This window comes from Gopherus evgoodei, chromosome 1 (assembly GCF_007399415.2).
Source record: "Gopherus evgoodei ecotype Sinaloan lineage chromosome 1, rGopEvg1_v1.p, whole genome shotgun sequence".
NCBI classification, from domain to species: Eukaryota; Metazoa; Chordata; order Testudines; family Testudinidae; genus Gopherus; species Gopherus evgoodei.
Window position 1 is genome coordinate 287,924,301 of NC_044322.1, and position 24,220 is coordinate 287,948,520.

The 24,220-nt window shown below is 40.4% G+C and overlaps 1 protein-coding gene across 2 annotated transcripts in view; it reads right to left on the bottom strand.

Annotated features, from left to right (window-relative positions):
* Nucleotides 1-9,268: 9,268 nt before the first annotated feature.
* The window catches only part of NTS (neurotensin), a 28,687-nt gene continuing 13,735 nt past the window's right edge, over nucleotides 9,269-24,220 (bottom strand). For both annotated transcript variants that reach the window (XM_030548606.1, XM_030548605.1), the window contains exons 3-5: nucleotides 21,540-21,601; nucleotides 11,630-11,854; nucleotides 9,269-9,623 (exon numbers count right to left, since the gene is read on the bottom strand). In XM_030548606.1, the coding sequence (XP_030404466.1) occupies nucleotides 9,483-9,623; nucleotides 11,630-11,854; nucleotides 21,540-21,601 (428 nt within the window). In that variant the 3' untranslated portion in view covers nucleotides 9,269-9,482. The remainder of the gene's footprint in view (nucleotides 9,624-11,629; nucleotides 11,855-21,539; nucleotides 21,602-24,220) is intronic.

Consider the following 24,220-nt stretch of genomic DNA (forward strand, 5'->3'; position numbering starts at 1 on the left):
GTTTGACATTTAGTTTTAAAGTGCCAACAACTTTTGCCTCCATGTCTTTCCTGAGAGCAACAAAATAAGTCTACTTTTCCAAAATTATGGATATTGTTTCTATGGTTAGGGCAGGATTTTCCACACTCTGTCCTCCAAATCCCTGCCAGGTCTGTAAGAATTATTGTTTTCTTCTCTTTTATTGAAGCTATGTGAGGGAAATGACTGTCTTGGTCTCAGATTTTTTTTTCCTTATTCTCTAGTGATTAAGAGAGCAGAATTCTCCAGTCATGAACTTTCAAGAGAATCTATTCTGCTTTGTTATTTCAGGTCAACAGAGAAACCATTTGGAATTACTAATGCTATATTTTAGATCTACAGAACTTGCACATTTGGATGAGAGCATGTTCTCTTCCACTTATTTCCACACCTTAATAAAAAGAGCATCCTGACCTTCCTTTCACATGCACTCCCAAACTTACAATAATATATACAAAAAAATTTTAAATTATATAGATTTTGTGCCAAGTATTTATCAGCACTTGCCTGAAAAAACAGATACTAAAACTGTTTCAAATTCTATATGGATGTTCTGTAGTTTATTATTAGGCTTTTTCATAAAGAGGCTGGCTGCTTAAAGGGATATGGGCTCAATCTCACTGGTGATAGGATCAGCTCATCTCCCCAGATAGGAAAACCATTGGGTCATTTGACTAACTCAGGCCAAGACTTGAGAAATAAGGAAGAGGCCCAGGAATGAAAGGAAAGGAAGCTGTGCCAGACACTGCAGTGAGCAGGAGACCATTAACCAGGGGAAAGGTTTGTGTGTGGAGGGTCACTTGGACACTTAGCCTGTGGAAGACTCCAGGCAAGAAGTCTGAGGTGTCACTGCTGGGAGAGCAGGTGGACAGACCAGCATGGGAGTGGTGCAGAAAAGTGCATGAACTGTGTGTGACGACATGTACCCCATGTTCACCATTTTATAAAGTTGTAATGTATTTTGTACAAAATATTCCTTGTGAGGAATCATTTGAAAAGTCATAATCTGCTAAATACTATTGTCCTGGTAAAATGTGTGGCAACATTTTATTTATAGTCGCAAGACTCTACTGTCTGACTTTGGTTTAACATGCTCCAAGGTTAAGAAAAGCAGCCCAAACTAGTTTTTCAGAGTCAAAGACACACTGACACTCCAACCAGGTGCTAAAGGGCTTTCACCAGTTTAAGCAGCCATTCTCCAGCAGATGGGAAGGGGTAAGCAAGAAATTTGCATTCCATCACAGGGACAGTTCAAACCTCATGTCCACAAGAGACTGTTTTTGTCACCATGAGTCAGGAAGGATGTTTCTAGTACAAGAAACAGAATTATAAAGAGGGAAGGAAAACGCTGGACTTCACTTCTCTTCCTCCCATCTCTCTGCTCATGATATCAATGAATACCTGAAGGACACTGAACTCAGGAGGAGGGAACCTGGGCTGGATAGAGACCTAACCTGTGAAATGTGGTGTGCAGTGAGAGAAATGCCTTTGCTTTGAATTATGTAAGTTTATTAAGTAAGACTTTAGTTTGTGTTTTATATTTTTTTCTTTTGTAACCAGTCCTGACTTTTATGCTTCATTACTTGTAATCACTTAAAATCTATTTTTTCTTTCTGTAATTAATAATAAACTTGTTTTACTGTTTTATCTTAACCAGTGTTTAGTCCTAACCAGGATTAAAGTGTGTGGGGAAATTCCATTTGGACAACAAGGCTGATGCATGTCATTTTCCACTGATGAAATGACAGACTTTATGTGAGCTTGCATTATTCAGCAGTATGTTGGGCAGTAGAAGACACACATTTCTGGGGGAAAGTCTGGGACTTAGCAAACAGGAGCTGCTAACAGGGAGTTTCGCAAGGGAGTTCTCCAGGTGAAGGAGGAGCACATACAGCATCTGTGGGCAGAGCAGAGCAGACAGGGAGCTGCAGACGGGAATTTGAGAGTGTTTGACAGAGGGAGGCTTATGATGGTGCGGAGGACCCGCAACACCTGTGGCAGCACTGCTTCTGTCTCCTCCACCTGCGCCTGTAGCCAGACAGAGCACCAAAGCATGGATGCTTTTACCCAGATTCTGGTGTGGGCTTGCAAAGACCGTAACTTGCAATTTCCACTTACTGATATCCAGGCTGGGGGTGGCATCCAATGTGAAAGGTGCCTACTGGTGGAATCTCTCAGGCAGCAGGTGGGAGAGCTACAGGAGGAGGTGGCTAGGCTGAGGAACATCCCTACCCATGAGCAATTCCTGGACAGTATCCATGTGGAGACAGCTGACGTAGCTGTCCCAGTTCACAGGACTACTGACAAACCAGTGGAGGAGGAGATGGCTCAGGGTGGACACTGGCAGCTGGTTACTTCTGGCAGCAGGCAGTGTTCCACCCCTGCTGCGAACCCTCCTGCTGTGGTAATAGATAACCGTTATGCTCTTCTTGATACAGGAGAGAAGGAATCACCCCCAACAGTTAAGGAGGCGAAGTCTCATACCCCTAAGGCTAGGAGGTCTGCTGCCACCACCGATGATAAGAAACGTAGGGTAGTGGTGGTTGGAGACTCTCTGATAAGGGGGACGGAGACACCCATCTGTCACCCTTACCGTTCATCCCAGGAGGTATGCTGCCTGCCAGGGGCCCATATCCGAGATGTTACAGAGGCATTGTCGAGGATTAGCCGGCCTTCTGACTACTACCCCATGCTACTCATCCATGTGGGCACAAATGATACTGTGAGGTGTGACACTGAGCAGATCAAGAGTGACTACAGGGCTCTGGGAGTACGGGTTAAGGAGTTTGGAGCACAGGTGGTATTCTCTTCGATTTTTCCTGTCGAAGGTAGGGGCCCGGGCAGAAACAGATGCATCGTGGAGGAGAATGCCTGTCTACGAAGATGGTGTCGCCAGGAGGCTTTGGCTTCCTCAACCACGGGATGCTATTCGAGGAAGGACTGCTAGTCACAGATGGTGTTCACCTTTCGAGGAGGGGAAAGGCCTTATTTGCGCACAGACTGGCTAACCTAGTAAGGAGGGCTTTAAACTAGGTTCAACGGGGACAGGTGAGCAAACCCCACAGGTAATTGGGGAACAAGACCTGGGAGATGGGTTGGAAACAGGAGGGAGCACAGGCTATAATGGCAGAGAGAAAGGAGGGTCAGGGCAAAGCTGGGAGGCAAGATCAAACCAGTATCTTAGATGCCTATATACAAATGCAAGAAGTATGGGTAATAAGCAAGAAGAACTGGAAGTGCTAATAAATAAATACAACTGTGACATGTTGGCATTACTGAAACTTGGTGGGATAATACACACGACTGGAATGTTGGTGTGGATGGGTATAGTTTGCTCAGGAAGGATAGACAGGGGAAAAAGGAGGAGGTGTTGCCTTATATATTAAAAATGTACACACTTGGACTGAGGTGAGATGGACATAGGAGATGGAAGTGTTGAGAGTCTCTGGGTTAGGGTAAAAGGGGTAAAAAACACGGGTGATGTCGTGCTGGGAGTCTTCTACAGGCCACCTAATCAGGTGGAAGAGGTGGATGAGGCTTTTTTCAAACAACTAACAAAATCATCCAAAGCCCAAGATTTGGTGGTGATGGGGGACTTCAACTATCCAGATATATGTTGGGAAAATAACACCGTGGGACACAGACTCCTGGACTGCATTGCAGACAACTTTTTATTTCAGAAAGTTGAAAAAGCTGCTAGGGGAGAAGCTGTTCTAGACTTGATTTTAACAAATAGGGAGGAACTCGTTGAGAATTTGAAAGTAGAAGGAAGCTTGGGTGAAAGTGATCATGAAATCATAGAGTTTGCAATTCTAAGGAAAGGTAGAAGAGAGTACAGCAAAATAGAGACAATGAATTTCGGGAAGGCGGATTTTGGTAAGCTCAGAGAGCTGATAGGTAAGGTCCCATGGGAATCAAGACTGAGGGCAAAAACAACTGAGGAGAGTTGGCAGTTTTTCAAAGGGACGCTATTAAGAGCCCAAAAGCAAGCTATTCCAATGGTTAGGAAAGATAGAAAATGTGGCAAAAGACCACCTTGGCTTAACCACGAGATCTTGCGTGACCTACAAAATAAAAAGGCATCATATAAAAAATGGAAACTAGGTCAGTTTACAAAGGACGAATATAGGCAAATAACACAGGAATGCAGAGCAAGATTAGAAAGGCAAAGGCACAAAATGAGCTCAAACTAGCTATGGGAATAAAGGGAAACAAGAAGACTTTTTATCAAAACATTAGAAACAAGAGGAAGACCAAGGACAGGATAGGCCCACTGCTCAGTGAGGAGGGGGAAACAGTAATGGGAGACTTGGAAATGGCAGAGATGCTTAATGACTTCTTTGTTTCGGTCTTCACTGAGAAGTCTGAAGGAATGTCCAATATAGTGAATGCTTACGGGAAGAGGGTAAGTTTAGAAGATAAAATAAAAAAAGAGCAAGTAAAAAATCACTTAGAAAAGTTAGATGCCTGCAAGTCACCAGGGCCTGATGAAATGCATCCTAGAATACTCAAGGAGTTAATAGAGGAGGTAGCTGAGCCTCTAGCTATTATCTTTGGGAAATCATGGGAGACGGGAGATTCCAGAAGACTGGAAGGGGGCAAATATAGTGCCCATCTATAAAAAGGGAAATAAAAACAACCCAGGAAACTACAGACCAGTTAGTTTAACGTCTGTGCCAGGGAAGATAATGGAGCAGGTAATTAAAGAAATCATCTGCAAACACTTGGAAGGTGGTAAGGTGATAGGGAATAGCCAGCATGGATTTGTAAAGAACAAATCGTGTCAAACTAATCTGATAGCATTCTTTGATAGGATAACGAGCCTTGTGGATAAGGGAGAAGCGGTGGATGTGATATACCTAGACTTTAGTAAGGCATTTGATACGGTCTTGCATGATATTCTTATAGATAAACTAGGAAAGTACAATTTAGATGGGGCTACTATAAGGTGGATGCATAACTGGCTGAATAACCGTACTCAGAGAGTAGTTATTAATGGCTCCCAATTCTGCTGGAAAGATATAACAAGTGGGGTTCCGCAGGGGTCTGTTTTGGGACCGGCTCTGTTCAATATCTTCATCAACGATTTAGATGTTGGCATAGAAAGTACGCTTATTAAGTTTGCGGACGATACCAAACTGGGAGGGATTGCAACTGCTTTGGAGGACAGGGTCAAAATTCAAAATGATCTGGACAAATTGGAGAAATGGTCTGAGGTAAACAGGATGAAGTTCAATAAAGATAAATGCAAAGTGCTCCACTTAGGAAGGAACAATCAGTTTCACACATACAGAATGGGAAGAGAATGTCTAGGAAGGAGTATGGCAGAAAGAGATCTAGGGGTCATAGTGGACCACAAGCTTAATATGAGTCAACAGTGTGATACTGTTGCAAAAAAAGCAAACGTGATTCTGGGATGCGTTAACAGGTGTGTTGTAAACAAGACACGAGAAGTCATTCTTCCGCTTTACTCTGTGCTGGTTAGGCCTCAACTGGAGTATTATGTCCAGTTCTGGGCACCGCATTTCAAGAAAGATGTGGAGAAACTGGAGAGGGTCCAGAGAAGAGCAACAAGAATGATTAAAGGTCTTGAGAACATGACCTATGAAGGAAGGCTGAAGGAATTGGGTTTGTTTAGTTTGGAAAAGAGAAGACTGAGAGGGGACATGATAGCAGTTTTCAGGTATCTAAAAGGGTGTCATCAGGAGGAGGGAGAAAACTTGTTCACCTTAGCCTCCAATGATAGAACAAGAAGCAATGAGCTTAAACTGCAGCAAGGGAGATTTAGGTTGGACATTAGGAAAAAGTTCCTAACTGTCAGGGTAGTTACACACTGGAATAGATTGCCTAGGGAAGTTGTGGAATCTCCATCTCTGGAGATATTTAAGAATAGGTTAGATAAATGTCTGTTAGGGATGGTCTAGACAGTATTTGGTCCTGCCATGAGGGCAGGGGACTGGACTCGATGACCTCTCAAGGTCCCCTTCCAGTCCTAGAGTCTGAGTCTATGAGAGTACTGGTCCTGATCTGCAATTTAATTAATGAGTGGCTAGCTAGTAGCAGTCAATACCATGTGACTAGGACCAAGTTACATTGCTGGAGACTGTCTGTTAACTGGCTAGGAGTGGCTGTTCTCACAGCAAAGCAGTGTAAGAGGCACCCTAGGTTGGAGAATGGGGGGCTAGGGGGAGGGGAAACACAGTTATTCAAAAGTCCAGCCTGTACCTTGGGTAATGTCACACTGTGAAAGACAGACCCACAGAGAGGAGTGGGTTGACCCAGACTGACACTGAGGTGAAGACTTATTGGTTTCTTTGTTTTGAGTTCTATTTGATTTATGCCATCTTATTGGCAGGACTAAATAAATTGGACTCTTGAGGAGGAAACTTGTTTTAAATACTGCTGGACTGTGGTGTGGACAACTCAAGATGCCCTTCAAAGAGGGAAACTGAGGCAAGACTGTGGCAGTCATCTATCAGTGAGAGGGCACTGGGGAGGCTGTGACCCAGTGTCAGGCCTCAGCTCAGCAAAGCACATGCTTAACTTTAAGTCGCTAGGACTTAATATTAAGCATGTGCTTTATTGTTTTGCTGTATTGGAATTATAATTATTTTTTAAATTAGTGCATATATCTTTGTGAATTCACACATCACATGCCATGCTGCAAAGTTTATATGGCTATTTAAAAACAAACAGATAAATACAATCTGTGGGTGACAATGGGAAGTGTGATTATCCTCAGTGTACTCAAAGTAAAATGTACAGTATAATGTCCTCACTATAAAAATGTTATTTTGGCCATGATTAAGGATATAAGTCTGTTGTGGATGTCACGGATTCCATTACTTTAATAGACTTCTGTGACTTTTTTGGCTTCAGCCCACCACAATGGCAGGGCCAGAGCAGTTATCAGCCCCTACCCAGGAGCAGTAGCAGGACTGGAGCAGTGGCTGCAATCAGCCCTGGGGCTTGAGCAATAGCCGGGCGCACAGCAGTGCCCGGAGCTGGGTCAGCCTCCACTGTAAGAGCAGGCTCTGGGGCTAGGGAGCGGTGGTGCTAGAGCAGTGGCTGGCAGTCAGCCCCTGGTTAAGCCCACCCTCTCACCCTCATGTACTTTTTTAGTAAAACTCACAGACAGGTCATGGGCTTCTGTGAATTTTGTTTATTTCCCACAACCTGTATGTGACTTTTACTAAAAATACCTGTGACAAAAGCTTAATCTTAGGATATGTCTACACCACCTGCCGGATCAGCAAGCAGCAATCAATCCAGCAGGGGTCATGTCATAAACAGATAGTTAAGAGTTAATAGAACAGGAGTACTTCATGTCTTTTGCCTATAAAGGGTTAACAAGATCAGTGAGCCAGGCTGTCACCTGACCAGAGGACCAATCAGGGGACATGATACTTTCAAATCTTGAGGGAGGGAAGTTTTTGTGTGCTGTTAGTTGTTCTCTCTGGGTTCTGAGAGGGACCAGACGTGCAACCAGGTTTCTCTCCAATCTCCCTGATACAGGTTCTTATAGATTCAAAATAGTAAGTACTAGGTAGATGAGACGAGTTAGGCTTGTGTTTGTTTTCTTTATTTGCAAATGTGTATTTGGCTGGGAGGAGTTTAAATTTGTATTTTGCTGAAAGGATTTTAATTTGTACTTGTATACTTAGGCTGGGAGGGTATTCCCAGTATCTATAGCTGAAAGACCCTGTAACATATTCCATCTTAAATTTACAAAGATAATTTTTACTGTTTTTTCTTTCTTTAATTAAAAGCTTTTCTTGTTTAAGAACCTGATTTTTTTTTATTCTGGTGAGACCCCAGGGGACTGGGTCTGGATTCACCAGGGAGTTGGTGGGGAGAAAGGATAATTTTCTCTCTGTGTTAGGATTACTTTCTCTCTCAGGGAGAGTCTGGGAGGGGGAGAGAGAAGGAGGGGGGAAGGTGGATTTTCCTCTCTGTTTTAAGATTCAAGGAGTTTGAATCACAGTGATCTTCCAGGGTAACCCCGGGAGGGGAAATCTGGGAGAGGCAACGGTGAGGGAAAGGGTTTACTTTCCTTGTGTTAAGATCCAGAGGGACTGGGGCTTGGGGGTCCCTGGGCAAGGTATTTTGGGGGGACCAGAGTGTACCAGGCACTGGAATTCCTGGTTAGTGGCAGCGCTACAAGTACTAAGCTGGTAATTGAGCTTAGAGGAATTCATGCTGGTACCCCATCTTTTGGACGCTAAGGTTCAGAGTGGGGATTATACCATGACAGGTCAATTTATTGTGTCTAGTCTAGATGCGATTAATCAATCCCCAAGCACTCTCCCATTGACTCCTGTACTCCACCGTCATGAGAGGTGCAGGCCAAGTCAACAGGGGAGTGGCAGCAGTCGAGTCACCACATTGAAGAAACCATGGTAAGTCGATCTAAGTATGTCGAATTCAGCTACATTATTCACGTAGCTGAAGTTGCTTAACTTAGATTGATTTCTCCCCCCCCCCCCCCGCACCCCCAGTGTAGACCAGGCCTTAGTAATGATTCATTGTGCTGGAACCAAAGCTAATCCTGCATAATCCACAGCTTTGATGGATATGTTGAGTCGTGGTTCACCTGCAATCAGAACCATGATTTAGGACATTTTCATTGACTTCATTGTACTTTAGATCATCTCTTAGAGAGTAAAACTAAGTGCTTCTGTTGAGCATGCATAAAGTATGGAGAGAACATAAGTTGTTTAATTGATTGCATAAATGAAATATATGTTGCTTTCTTGCCTCAGTCATAATATGAATTTCTCTGAAGTCGATATGACCTTCTGGCTTTGTTCAACTAGCAGACATTGGTGAAAATATTTTCTCTCTAATACTAATGATATAATTTATTATTATTATTTATTAAATCATGGTCCTTCACTGGTCCATGAATAATTAACAAGTTAAAGCCACCAAAATAAGGAAGGTCACTGAAATGATTTTTGAATTTGCCACTTAATAGCCAATGCACAATGTTCCTTGCTTATTTAGACTTTAACCTTGATAATTGCCAGTGGTCGGAAAACATTGTGGCAATTCTGATCACCATATTACACAATAGTTTGCCAGCATAGATTGGTTTTGAGGTGTTTGAGACATTTTATGATATTTACTGGTGTTTATGGACTATTGATTTACTTTTTGGTGTAGGAAGGTGTGTTTTATATCACACACACACACACAAAAAACCTCATACTGTAGCAAATATTTTGAAATCTCAGATTTGTACAATACATCATGCTTAGAAACTAGATTTATTTGTAAATGTTTTGGTCCAATTAATCTCAGGTAGGAAAAATCACATTCAAGAAACAATTGCAAAAAAGACACAGTTATGTTATAATTGATGATTTTTCATAGTATATTTTTCACACAAATGATTTTAGATTTAAATAAGAACCATAAAGCACAGTTACTCAAACTAAATATACATTGCTGTCTTTGCTGCATCAGTAATATGAACTTCTCTTGAGTATGTACGGTCTTCTGGCTTTGTTACCATGTAGTTGCCGTTTCAGGATATAAGGAGTTTTTCTCTTCATTATATCTTGGTTTGAATCCTCTTGATTGAAAACATCCTGCTGAAGCATCTGTAAGACATGAGAAGAGACACTGTGGAATCTATGTATTTCTTTGGATTAAAGATAAAGAACAATATTAATCTCTTGATATTTTTGTAAATCTATATTCTCTTAATATACCCACTAGAAAAAAAAGATAACGGACTTTAGTCATGTCAAGGAATTAATTATAAAGCAATACCTATCTACTCTCTAATCAGAGACGATGAGGAAATTTCAAAATTTTGGGGGTGAAATCCTCATTCCATTGAAGTAAATGTGACTGTTGACATTGACTCGAGTGAGGCTAAGATTTCACCCTGGGAGCTTTCATTTAATGTGGATGAAGCTTTCAGAAGTTAAAGTTCTTATATCAACTTCTTTGGTCTAAAATTTAGGCTGGAAATCTCATGAGATTTTAACTACTTGCTAGTTTTAGCCTTCCTAGCAATATTAATAGGCAAAATGAGAAAAGTATAAAATTTTAAAAACCAGAAATGTACAAATATCAACAAAATGGCAGTTGTAAATGTCATAATGTTCAGGAACAATTGTGCTTTGAGTTTTGCATGAAGGGTCAAGTCATTTCTTAGTTATCTGAAATGATTTAATCCATTCTTATTTTTGCACCATTTAATGATCAAACACAATCCAACTGGTTGACAGAGAGTTATTCAATTAAAACCTTTGTAGCACTCCAAATATAATTGTTTGAGGTAGGGCTTAAATTCTCAGAGTATTTCCTGGAGCCCTGCGGCTTGGGACTTCATTCTTGTGGGAGACATCAGGGTTGGGACTTCATGCGTCGGGGCTCCCGTGGGATTGAAAATATTTGCAGGAGCTCCACTCCATGTGGCTATGGCTGAATTTAAGCCCTGCTTTGGGACACTAAAATCTATTGATCACTTAGTTAATGGGTCCTGATCTAAAATCCATTGGAATCAATGGAAAGACTCCAAATGATTTCAATGGACTTTGGAACAGAGCTTGGATGAATAGTATCACAGAAAGTTGCATCATGGTCTGTGGAGCCCTTTCTCAAGTTTCCTCAATCCCTTCTTCCCTCATTTTCCTCTCCTCTCAAACTTGTCTGATATTTCTTTTCATTCCTTTACCGCACATCTAAGCTGCACACAACCATATTTTCTCTATCTATGGCTTCTCTGAGGCTGGGGAGCCCCAATTTCTGCTATATGTACCTGCATCTCCAGGGTGAGACACCTCAGTATCATAGTGAAGCATGCCAGTTCTACCGCAGCTACTCTTCAGTGCTAAACGTACTGCTGTTACAGTTCTGTGTAAGTGCTACTGCAGCTCATGCAGAGGATCCTGGTGCACAGGCTTGAAAATACGCTGCTGTGGTCCACCAGATCCAATGGGCTAAATTCTCAGCTGTGCTGAACATAATTTGACACAGCTGAGGAGTGTGCATACTGCAGAGAGAGAAAAATGGCTCTAAACCACCTTTTCTGCCTCCTGGGCCTCTGGGCAATGCTCATGGGGAAACACCCTGCTTCATGGTATTCCCCAGGGCAACCATGGTGGCTTTGCATTCACGCTGTACTGACATAAGTAGTGCAAATGGCCAACTGCAAAGTGGGCCCAATGATCATATGCACATACATAGGGCCATCTCCTGCTTTCAGTCACACCTCTGTAAAAAGAGTTTAATTTTCTGTTCTGTCAAGAAGCTCATTTTCATATCTCTACTTAGTTTTGGGGGAATTGCTACAAAGTATGGAGAAATTATATAGTTAATATTTTACATTGATGTAGTCCAAAGCACCCTGCAGCTCTTCAGAAATGATATATGTACAAGACTGTTTAAGGAAACCACTTAGAGATGGAGAGCACCAGAGAGTTAGATAACCAGCATCCAACAATGCAAGAAGAGGATATTTTGGCCAAGTATACTGAAACTTTGAAGGGTCCATACAGAGCAGGCAGGATGTAGGTTTTTAAGTCTCTCTTGATATATAAATACAGCATCAAAGCAGAGTCCTTCAAGTGACATGCATTAGTGGTGTGTTGCTTACCTCCCAGTGCTGAAAGGCTCTGCTGTGGCAGACTTTTTGGAGCTGGTATATTGTCAGCATCACTTCCAAGCTGGAGCCATCTAGAGCAGCAGGAAACTGTCCTCTCGGAAGGAGGTCATCTTCCTCAGACTCCGCTGTTTCCTCTGCTTCGTTGTTTATGTTGTTTATAACACTGCACACATTGAGCAGGATCATCTTCCAGTAAGGAAGTTTCACTCTGTAAGGCTGAAGGATACAAAACACATGCTATGTGAAATGCTGTCTTCTCTTTAGCAAGAGCTGTGTGATACTGTAAAGCATTTCAATGGGGACAATATATTTTGTTTAGTGTGTTTTGGGGTTTTGTTTGTTTTTGTCTAACCAAAATTAAGGCAACAATTATAGTGTGAGGTAATTAAGACAACTCATTTATTAAACATGCGCAGGGTCTGATCCTCCTTGTGTAGTTGTGCAGTGTCAAAGGAAACTGCCATCAGCTCAGAATGATAGTATTTCACACCACTCTGTGCAGGTAGGTGTAAATGATTTTACATGGCTCCAGGGAGTGAAGAATCAGGCTTGTTGGTTGAAGTCCTGGTGCAGGGAGCTCAGCCTAACTAATAAGCCTGTTGATGAGGATGGATTCTGAGCCACAAGGGGATTCTCCTCCCCAAACTGTAGGCCAGTAAGAGGTACTTTTCTGCTCCATGGCTCCTCTTGCAGGGAGTGTGCTCTCTCTGGACACAGGTGTGTGATGCAGCGGACATCTGAAGTTCATGAACCGTAAGGCCTTGCCTGCTGTGGCCCTTTTAACAATCTTGTGTAGGGAGCTGGCATGGAGAACTAATCTGCAGAGTAGAGTGGATTACAGAGTACCAAAATGAAATTACAGATTAAGATGATGTATAAATACAAAAAAAAATTATTAAGCAAATAAAGATGAGCTACTCAATATCTGGTTCTTCATGGGAAGTGGGGTGAGTTTATAAAAAAAAATGAAGTGAAATAATGAAGAAATGGTGGATTCAAAGTATTCTTGCAATAGGCTGAGTGTTATTTGCCTAAACACCTGACACCCATGCAGCTAGCAGGTGTTGATCCTATTCAGAATGGGTTGAGTGGGTTCTGCTGACTCACTGAAGCAGATGACTTAAGTGACCTTTATAAACAGGAAGGTTAGAGTGGTTCTCATGTGAGCGAGGATCTAGAGTGTGGGTTGAATAGTCCCAGACAGAATCCTAAAACCTACCAGGACTAAGGAGCAGATTTGAGTTGACTTTTATATCTTCTTATTGATAAATTCCAACCACAGGAGGGAGGCCACTTCAAACTTTATATAGGGCATGGAATTTATTTGTAGGGAAAGTTGGAAAAGGTGACAGCCCACTTTATTCTGCAGTCTGAACATATTCCCATACAACTCAATTACATTACAAAACTGGGATATAAAAGATTAATGCTACTGGGCCATCTATACATATCTGTGCCTCTTATTATCATTATTAAAAGATAGACATGAATACCAATGGCCATGTAGACCCCTTATGAAGAGGGAAAACACTACATTCTGTGGTAAATATATTCAGAGACAAATATCCAGAGCAGAGAGACAAGTCATGCGGGAGTAGATATTCAACAGGGGCTGGTTGTAGGGGAAAGTACTGGTAGGCAAACAGAGGTGGGTAGCAGTGGGGAGGCAGGTATGTGAGGTAGAAAGGAGGGATTGAGCAGAAAGGAGGAGAGGATAGGATGATAGGATTTGTGGAGAATGTTGGAGATCAGGAAACTTAGAAGGAAGTGGAGTCTGTTGTTGTGAGTAGAAAGAAGAATCCACACTGGGGGAAAGAATAGGGGCTTATCACAGGAAAGGGAGAGATGAGGATTTGAAGATATCTATGGTATTATATGCTTATCTTCAGTTTCTCAGTGCAATTTGTTGAATAAATTTGGGTTACTAATAGATATTGGAGCATTTTGCTGTAAGACTGGGTGAACTGCAACAAGAGTTCAGTGATGTAAGAATTTACTGATGTGGGAAGATTTCCTTCTGGTCAAGCTGAATCTCCAGTCAGTAGAGAATCTGTTGCACTTAAGTGTCCTGGGTGCTCCATTAACTTAAACTATTTATTTCCAGTCAACACCTTTCCTCTATTTTCCTATTAGCTAGAGCTGGGTGAAGGAAGGTAAGTGTGTTTTCATGAAGGATTTTGATATTTTGATATTTAATTCCAGTTCAGAACAAACCCCAACATTTCAAAATTCTCTGTGAAAAGGAGCTTTGATTTTTGGAGGCAGTCTTTTTTTTTTTTTTTTTTTTTTGTTGTTGTTGTTGTTGGGGGAGCTGTGCCCCTGAAGCCCTCAGATCCCTTGGCTGCTGAGGAGTGGTGATCTTGGGAGCCAGGACCTATGAGGTTTCTAGGCTCACAGCTCTCCATCTGCCTACCAGGTGGACTGCCAAGTATTATGAGCTTGGAATGCCAGGCTGATGAGGAGACTCAAGCCCTAGAGTCAGAGTTTCCATGGCTTCCAGGCTCTCAGCTCCTTGCAAGCCTGCCAGCTGATACTTCTGTTGGAACTTTACAACAGCTGTCTGTCCCTATGAGATGTCTCAATTTCAACAAAACACCGAAATGTATTGTTGGAATTTTTCTACCAGCTTTAAATTTTGGTTTGGAAAAACTCAAGCGAGGATGCCACCTTGCCTTGACTTCACTCACTGCTTCCGTTCTCCATCATATTTTCCACATTCTGCCTTCCCTATCTATTTTTCCCTTCTTGAAAATTTTGATTTTTCTCCAGCACAGAAAGTAATTTCCTTTAAACAGAAACTAGGAACAGGAAAATTGCAGGCACAAAGAAAGCATAGGCTGAGCAGTACCTTCTTGCTCACTGAGCTTATAGTTCCTAAATGATCCATGCTGTGCATCAAATCATAGAAAGATAGGCTGGAAGGGACCTCAGGAGATCATCTAGTCAAACCGTCCTGTACTGAAGAAGGTATAAGTATACCTTGACCATTTTAGATGGATAACTGTCTAATCTGTTCTTTAAAACCTCCAATGATGGGGATTCCACAACCTTATTGATAAATTATTCCAGTACTTAACTATCTTTACGGTTAGGTTTTTTTCCCCTAATATCTAACCTCAATCTTCCTTGTTGCAAATTAATGTCAGGCTTACATTTTTTTTAGTGAATTAAAGTGTATTTGTTTGTATGTTTCTAGGAACAAATATTAATGTAGCAAAATAATATAGCTGTTTCAACAATAGACATTCATTTTATTTAGTGATAGCATGGTTGGAATGGGGGAAGGATATGTACGCCATGTAATTTTCAGTCCACTAGAGAATTCCATAACCTTGTGGTTCTTTGTCATCTTTCTAATAGAGATGAATATTCTATGTTGAATTTGTGTGGTATTCATTGTTAGCCATATTTGTGTGTGTATTTGTTAGTTAGTTATGAAGAGAGGGAGAGAAATGGCATAAAGACAGGCCAAGGGAGCAACAGAAATTTGAATCAATGTCAGCATTTTTTAAAGAAATTCCCTTTGGACCATAGTCTTCCCTCAGATACAGGTGTGTTATTAAGTGGACATAATTTAGCCATTTGTTAGACAAGCCTTGCTTTCTCAGCAGCGTTGGGTTCACTGTTCAGAAATGTGTATGTTGTTTTGTAGGTGAAATGGAAACATATCCTAAATCCTGCTCAGCAACTTGAAATGTTGTGTTTTATTTTGTTTACTTAGTACTCATCTGGTCTTCCACTCAGGTGATATAATTAGAGCTTTGAAATATTTTGAAGGATCCGACAGGTTCATAACAAAATTAACCTCTTCATGGAATGTCTGACTTAATTAGCAGGAGGTGGATTTAAAAAGTAAATAAAATGCCCATTTCAATTTCAAAACTCTCTTTGGTTTACTTTAAATTATTTGTGGCATTAAAAAAAAGAACTGATTTTTTCACACAAAAGATGAAGCTTTCCACGTCCGCTTTCCTGCATGTTAAATGCCTTTACACAAAGAATGATGTTTTCAGTATGTGGATGAAAATTCTGTGGCTTCCTGTGTAGAGCTTCAGTATCCTTTGTGTCTAAAGTTGTTACTCTATCCCAGCTTTAGACATTCCAGAGAACATTTTTTGAAGACACGAGTGGCATATGCAAGTAGCAACCCCCAGCTGAGTCAAGTTTAGTACAGTTCTTACTAGCTAGGCCAGAAGAAGAGTCCCCTTTGGCTCGACAGTTATTGGGTTTTGTAGCATTGTTTGTGAGACACTCCTAAGATAGATTGCTACAGTGGACCTGATTCCCATTTATACCACAGTTACATCAATGTACCTCCTTTAACTTCAGTGTAATTACTTCTGATTTGTACCAGTATCAGATCAGAATGAGGCCTTATGTCTTTAAGTACAACTGACTAGGTTAATTGTCAGGCAAGACTGCATATATGAGGGCTATTTATATTGTGGGAGGGAGTATGGCCTCCTGATTACAGTACCAGACTGGGATTTAGTGGACCTAGGTTCTATTCTTGGTTCTGCCACTGGCTCGTTGGATGATCTTGGGCAACTCGCATCACCTTCTCCTAGCACTAGGTAAGAGTTAGGTATTGTTATTATATAACTTTCTGCTGCATAGAAAGCTCTCCCAATTAAGAAAATAGAACAGGATTGTTACTCCAATGTAAGAGCAGGTATCGAATGACTATATCTCAATTTATATATTGTGTGAACTCTCTAGTAATATGGTAAAGCATAGCCTTACACTCATGGAGCCCAAGAGTCCTGGTTCACTTTCAATGTGTGGCATATTTTCTGCACTGTTCTAAACTGTCAGTCACACGGGTGACTACAGATGCTCAAGCTATGGTTTGGACAACAGCCATGAAGGAGATCAAAGCACCAAAGTCTCAAAGAATAGAGCTAATATACTGAAGGTTAGTTGAAAAAAGAGTCTGGTAGTAATTTGATAAAACAATGGAAGTTGTTTGTAATATGAATCTGGCTTTGAGATATACTGATGCTGAAGAATTCATGCAGGGAATTTGATATATGTTTTTGCATTGAAGAAGCTTCTTATGAAATGGAATATTGAAAGTTATTGGGCTCAGAAATGTAATGGGCCTTTTCTCTTTCCTTTGATGTATTTCTGAAAATTTGTGTCCCAGTTGTTAATTGAGCTGGCCAACACTGGCAGTTTCTGGTTCATGATAAATTTTGGATATTTTGAAAAAAAAAATTCAGATCCAAAATGAAACCAGATTTTTAAAAAAATCCCACAAACCAGAAAATCAAAAACAAACAAACAAAATTAATATTTAATTTACGTGATGTTTCCAAAATGAAATTTGCTCCCTGGGACCTTGGCAGTGACTAATTGAAATGGACATTCTTGTTAGTTTCACAACTGCTATTCAGGTAGCAGCCATGAAACTGTCAAGAATGTCCATTTTAGCTAGCAACTGCCAGGGCTCCAGGGTCTGCAGTTCTGAGGCGACCCACAATACAGGCCGCCCCACCACAAGGAACTCAGAGCTTCCAACCTCCTGGGCCAGCTGGCCTCAGGACTGCCCACTCACAAGTTGGGTAGCATAGGATCCTACTGGTTTGGGGAGTTTGGAAGCCCCGAAGTCCTGGACCCAGGAAAGTCTGCATAGTAGGGCTGCTGTGGATCCTGGAAGCCTGTCCTAGGACTTCCAGGCACTGCAGCAGGGAACCTGAAAGTCTTGAGAGCCCCCAGGTTTTCCAGGTTCTCTCCAGCAGAGCCAGGAGCCTACAGGTGGATCTCCTAGGGCTGCCAGGTTCCTGACAGCCTTGGCATGGTGCGGCTGTCTTTTGACAGAAATCTATCTGACAGACAGAGTTTCATCAGAACCCTGCCTGGGATGCTACAAATTTGTCAAACCCAAACCTCTTTTGCAGCACATTTCAGGTTCAACAAATCAGCATTTTTTCCAACAAAACTCTGTTACATCACAAAATTTCCAACCAGTTTGAATTGTTTACCGAAAAGGAATACTGGGGTAGCCTTTATTGTGTCTGGAACTTCTTTGAGTGTGGAGGTACTAAAGAGGAATCTGCGTTCCAATGAATGGATTTGTTACATATCAACTTGTTTATCTCTGATTTTGGTTAAATAATACCTCTGGAGGCCTTGTTGATGTAGTAATAATTTATATTGCACTGTGTGCATAGTATTAGCTGCTGAAACATGGATAAATCTTGAATGTTACAAATTTTATACAAATAAATTCATTTCAGCTCTTGCTTCCTATATCTTCTAACTCATCCTCAGCTAAACAGACCTTTTTTTAATAGAACCTCAAAATAATGAATAAAGTCAGATTTTGTGCCAGAGATAGCTAAAACAGTGAGGAAACTGGTTATAGAATTCTGGAGGTATACCAAAATGCTTGCTAGTCAACTAATATTTGGAGGATGCTGCTCTGCAATGGGCTTTGTTTCATGACAGAGTACTTTCTTCCTCCAGGTAGTATGATTTTACTGCATAGATTTTTCCTCCTTCTTCCATAGTGGAGGATGAAATAATTAAGCATATTCTGCAAATGGATATTCATGTGAATTAAATGGAATATCAGGGCATACCTGTTATATCAGCAGTGCAAGACATGTCAGATCTATAGGAAATACTTATCTATTCAGGTTCTCATATACTAGCTTCACTGTAGTATTTGAGTGCCTCCCAAATACTTACAAATAGAAATAACAATCTTCCTTTCTCTGTTGCTAAGCAGACAGTCTGAATTTTGTACCAACTAGAGCTTTTCCAAGGTACATTGCTGTCCTTGCATATATAAGTTGCAGTTACTCAGGTTGGAGGTCACGAATGCATGGATAACTGTGGCCAGGGCTGTGTCTGGTAGGAAAGAGCTATGTCTTCTGACCAGACACAGATGGTATAGATGGTAGTGAGCAGATTTTACAACTACAAATTCTGGGTATTGCTTATCTATCATACTATAGCAATAAGATGTTGAAAAGGACCAAGCATGTTGACAACTTTAATAGTCTGAGAGCAGGTCCCTCAATAGTGGGGAATATTATAGAGGAGGCATGTTTTTCAAAGTGACTCCACTTCACCTCAGTCTTGTTTGGAGTCTGTTTTGTCAAGTTATACTTCATCCAGGTGACAGTTTTAGCAAGGCACTGAGAAAACTGCGAGTCAGTGCTGTTTTTTCTATGTAAAGCAGATGAAGACCAATATTACGTCTGCATACTGATGACACTTCAGGCTATGTTGTCTTCCTAGATCTCCAACAGGCAAAGTAAATGTTGAGTAAAACTGGAGAGAAACATGAGCCTTGTGGAATTCCATAGGTGAGAACTGTGGAGGTAGAGAAACTGTTGTAGAGAAAAGACCTAAACCATTTCAGGGAACTTCCATTTGCCCCAGGAACTTCTGTATCCCATCAGGGTTGTGACACAAGTATTTGGTGATCAATAGAATCAAATGTTGCAGACTGGTCCAGCAGGAGCAGTTATGGGTATGGATGTGAGGCTATCCACCAGGCTGCCATACCCTGGCTTGAAGTTTGACTAAGAGAGACCCAACCCACAGATGGTATTAAAGACTGGCTTTTGCTTGCTTAGAAAAGGGAGGAATAGACCCTGGGCAGTAGTTTGTGAAGTCAATAGCATCTAGTGCAGACTACTGCATGTTCTATGATGGGTTGTAGATTACCCTCATCAAAGAAGAGTCCTTTATTCTCTTACTGTCCAGGAATGCTAGGGCTTAGAATCACAGATAATTAGAGGTATATTCTTGAGCTGTGAATCAGTTTAAAAAATTTGAGCACTAGGACATACTATACCATCAGAATGCCCTTGTTGAAAATATATTATGGACGTACCAGGAATGCCAGGCAGTGTTAATGTGATTGATAAACTACTTTGCTACACTAACATGCATCCAATTAAGTGTGTATACACCCATGAAAGCACATGCTCCAATACATCTGTTAGTCTATAAAGTGCCACAGGACTCTTTGCTGCTTTTACAGATCCAGATTAACACGGCTACCCTCTGATATTTGTTACACTTGTACATCCAGACTTTGCAAAACAAGTTTGCTTTTTTCTCCAAGATGTGAGGGCCAACAAGATGATTAGAGATTGCTTGGCTAGACTGGCAACTCCATATCAGAGATGATTAGTGAAAAATAACAGTAGTTATTCTCTGTTGGAATTAGATGTGAGATGGCGGATAACAGGTTTCAGTTCAGGAAGGTCTGATCAACTACTACATCTTCCATCCCAAAATGTGCCTCACATTCTTTTACACATTTAAAATAGTCACTAGAAATTAGGTTTTAATCTGATGAATGCTACAAACCCACACAAAGTGCATGATAAATGAATTTACTATCCCTCTAATTGATGTAGTAGTGAAGTCTCCCTTGCTAGACTGGTGGTATTTCCCGCAACTATAAGTGACTTTTGGGGGGCTTCACTATACCTTACTTGGATGTCAAGAGAACATGCACAATATGTCAAGGAGCCTGAGATTCACAATTATGTCACCACAAGTTAAGCTAGGGATGTTTCTATCACAAGTCCACTTATTAAGACAGGCATAGCTATTATTAGGTCACTTGAACTGCGTTTATGGATTTTATGGCGTTCTGGACAGAGGGCAGCCTAAACAGCAAGTTGCCTCACCCAACATTATACATACCAAAAATCAGCTATGATTCAATTTGGCACATTCTTAATCAGCCATTACACAACTGTTTTAGTGTTTGTTGTGTGTCAGAGATGGGGGAGAGCGACAAGTGGTGAAATCTTGGCTCTATTGACATCAGTAGTAAAACTCCCACTGACTTCATTGGAGCTAGGATTTCACCAAGAGTGTATTAGCCCTTTGGGACTCAGAGGAAGAATCCTTCTGACAGAATCCCACTCCTAAACTGGTCCCAGGAAAAGAATCCTCAGTAATCTTTTCCCTACTTGACCAGCAGGAGTCAAGAAGAAGGTTTGTGTGACATCTGGGCCTTTGGGTCTTGTTACCTTGCTAACTGGGAATACAGAAATATAGGAATTACCATACTAGATCAAACTGGATATCCATCTAGTCCATTCTCCTGTTTCCATTGACACCTGGTATCAGGTGATATCAGAAAGGAAGGGGGTGAGAAACCCTGAAGTGAACAAATGTGGAATAACCAGGCAACAGGGAAATTTTCAATTAAAACGCAAAATGTTTTGACCACTCTTGTGAGAAGGGATAAAACCTCCTATTTTAAAATAAATTAATAAATCATTTATCAGGGAAGACTGAAACATGCATATATTTCCCACTTAATTAAAGTTTTTGGCTGCTGCCTGTCAAATGTGTATGTTCTGTTTTTGATACTTCACCTGTGTGAAGCTGAGATCATTGAACCCTGCGTATTTAGAAAATAAATCTATGGCTGATTCTTTGGCCACTCAGGAAGGAAACTATTTACTGGATATTTTTGTGACAATTTTTCTGATGTTCTTTACAATCATTACAATGACTAGCTTATTCCTAAACCAAAATAGTTTTTGTCTTCTGAAAATATTAATTTCACACACATGTAGAAAAAATACAATAGCATCTCATTTAGGCATTAATTCAAGATCAATTCAGACATATTCAATTGGAAACACATTTTCTTCTGATAAATTTACATGAAACACAATCTGAATAATTTAATGAAAGTATCAGCATTACAAGTGAGAGACACTTTAAGTTTTCTGTGTCACATCAACACCTTTAAACTTCCTTTGAACTAGAAGAAAAATTTGCACCAAAGTAACGCCTTGCACTGAACTTTTATGTCTAGACTGTTATTACTTTGTGCAAAGACTTCCATGCTTGTAATGAGAATTCATGTGCTCCCTACAAGTCAGCTAAAGGGTAAAAAGAAAAAAACAATTACCTTTGATGTATACATATTGGTCAATAAATCTGCTTCTAATGCTTTCATTTCCTCTTCTGAATCTGGGAATAAATCAGAAACACATGTGTACTATTTCATCACAAATCAGTCATTTGATTTCAGAATATAGGATTTAGGTATATCTCATAAAGAGCTCTTAAACTTAAATAACGGATAAAGAGCTAGTGGAGAATTTTCCTCTCTTAAAATATGATCCAGAAAGACTGACTGCAAGGGTCTTTTAGTATAAGCACAGCCTAGGTTAATGACACATCTTATAAACAGTCACTCAACATCATTCTAGGGTCTGATCCAAAGTCACTGAATTCAATGGAAAGATTCCCATTGACTTCAATGGGCTCTGAATCAGGCTCATAACCTATAGCCATTTCAGTAAAACAAAAATGTTGCCAAATCTCCTCATCCAACGTCAATATGATTTTTTTTTATCATCTGAACAAGCTTGTCTGTCACCTTTGCAAACTTTTAGACCCTGACATTGTAGGTCTTTATCTTAAAAGGACATTTCTTCATAATAGAGACAAAGTTTTAAGTAAAGTTTTTTTTAAATATGCATTAATAGTAGTTATACTTACTAGGCAAGACTCTCATTTTAGTTATACCAATATAAATTCTGCTGACATCAGTGATTTCAATCGGATCAGAATTTGACCTATTAATTTTTAATTCGTGTGTGTGTGTGTGTGTGTGTGTGTGTGTGCGCGCGCGCGCGCGCAACAGAGCTAGAGAGATTTAATGTAGTGGAATAATTTCTTTCTACTAATTTAGTTGACCCTACATAGTGCAATATATTAACAAGTATCATGACTTATCTGACAGGGAAACGTTATTTTAGAAGGATGAAGCACAATCAGAAAGAATTCTATTCTGCTGTGCACTGAATTGTGTGACAGAGATCTACTTTGCAAATATAGCAATCGTAACTCCAAGAGTATGGTAAATGTTTGGAGATCATTAAATACCTCTGCTGAAACAAATTTTATTTTAATTGTTTTGTAGCTCCCTAAAAGCAACAGTCATTCAAAGACAATCCATAAATTTATTTACTTAAATATAAAAAAATAACTAAAATGACACTTATCTGAGGCTCTGGGCGCCCTAACAAACATAATATATTGTAAATATCAGCTGTGTTAACGTGAGCAGTGTTTTTGTTGTTACTCATGTGTTCTGTAGGATGGAATATGTTGCCCATTTCCATCCAGGTTTGACATCTACTGATGAAAAGTGCTATAGAATAGGGGTGGGGTTTTTTGTTTGTTTATTTTTTAATTTAATTCAATTATTTAGTTAGTTAGTTTGTTGCTACTGCTACCTTGGCAGTCAGAGGAATTTAAGAGATAAGACTAGGAGGGCCCTCGTGGATCATCCAATCCAGTCCCCGCCTACCGCAGGCAAGCCTAGGATATATTCACATACATCAAATAATCAAGCTTCATTTTAAAACTAATTAGGCTGTTTGTTCCCACTACTGGGAGACTGCTCCAGCACCTCACGCCTCTGGTTAGAAACCTTCTTTTACCCATTATTCTTGTGACACCATTGTCCATTAGCTTAAATAGCTCTTCTCCCTCCCTGGTGTTTTCACCCGATGTATTTATAGAGGGTAATAGTATCCCTGCCTTTGTTTTGCTAAGCTAAAGAAGACAAACTTTTTTAGCCTCTCCTTGAAAGATAGGTTCTTCATTCCCCCTGATAACAGCAGTAGCCTTTATCTGTACCAGTAATCAACACAGTATCTTAGTACCTACCAAAAGTCCTGTTACTAGGACTCTGCCCTAGTTTACACTACAAAATACAGACTTAAAATAGAGCATAGAAAATAGCCAAGATAGGTGGAATGCTGCACAGAATATGTAGGTGCTAAGAAATGTTTTGAATGAAGAGAGCAAGGGAGCTTGGTGTACCTAATTTGGGAGCCTATTCCAGGTGAAAGCGGTGGCAAAGAGAGAAGCGTGGATTCAAAAGCCAGTGAAAAAGACAATAGGAGGAGGCAAAAGAGGCATGGGCAGACAGCACAGGGAGTGGGAAGTGGTGCAGGACAAGCTGAGGGCAAGGATGCAACGGGGACAGAGTTAGAGAGAGCTCTGAATACAAAGTTTGTTTGTATCACACTATATTATATAAGGGGGAAATGTACACATTTTAACTGGATTTAAATTCTGCACTTTGTTCATATATTTAAATTTTACAAGCTACATTTTCCTCTCAGCACAAACCATATTTTCAAAAGAAAATTAGAATACATGTTCTGTGTCTTAGCTAAAAACAGTGCAATGCTTTCTGCACTGAGCTAATCTGTCCCAGGTCCACATTTTCATATTTTTAAGCAAACTAAATCATTTTAATTATGGTATGTTCCACTTTCTTCATTATAGACCCAATCCAATGTCTATTGAATTCAATGGGAGACTTTCCATTGAGTTTACTAGGTGCTACCACAGGTGCTAGGATCTGATCCTGCATCACTGATGTTAACAGTCACCTTTTTTTTTGCAATGCTTTTTAAGATCTATAGATGAGAAGTGCTATATAAAAACCAAGAATTATCATTATTGTCACTGCTTTGCTATTCTGTGAAACAGAGGAACTGATCCTGCTGCAAACAAGTTTACAGCAAAATTTCTCTCTCTTTAAACAGGAGCAGGATCAGATCCAAA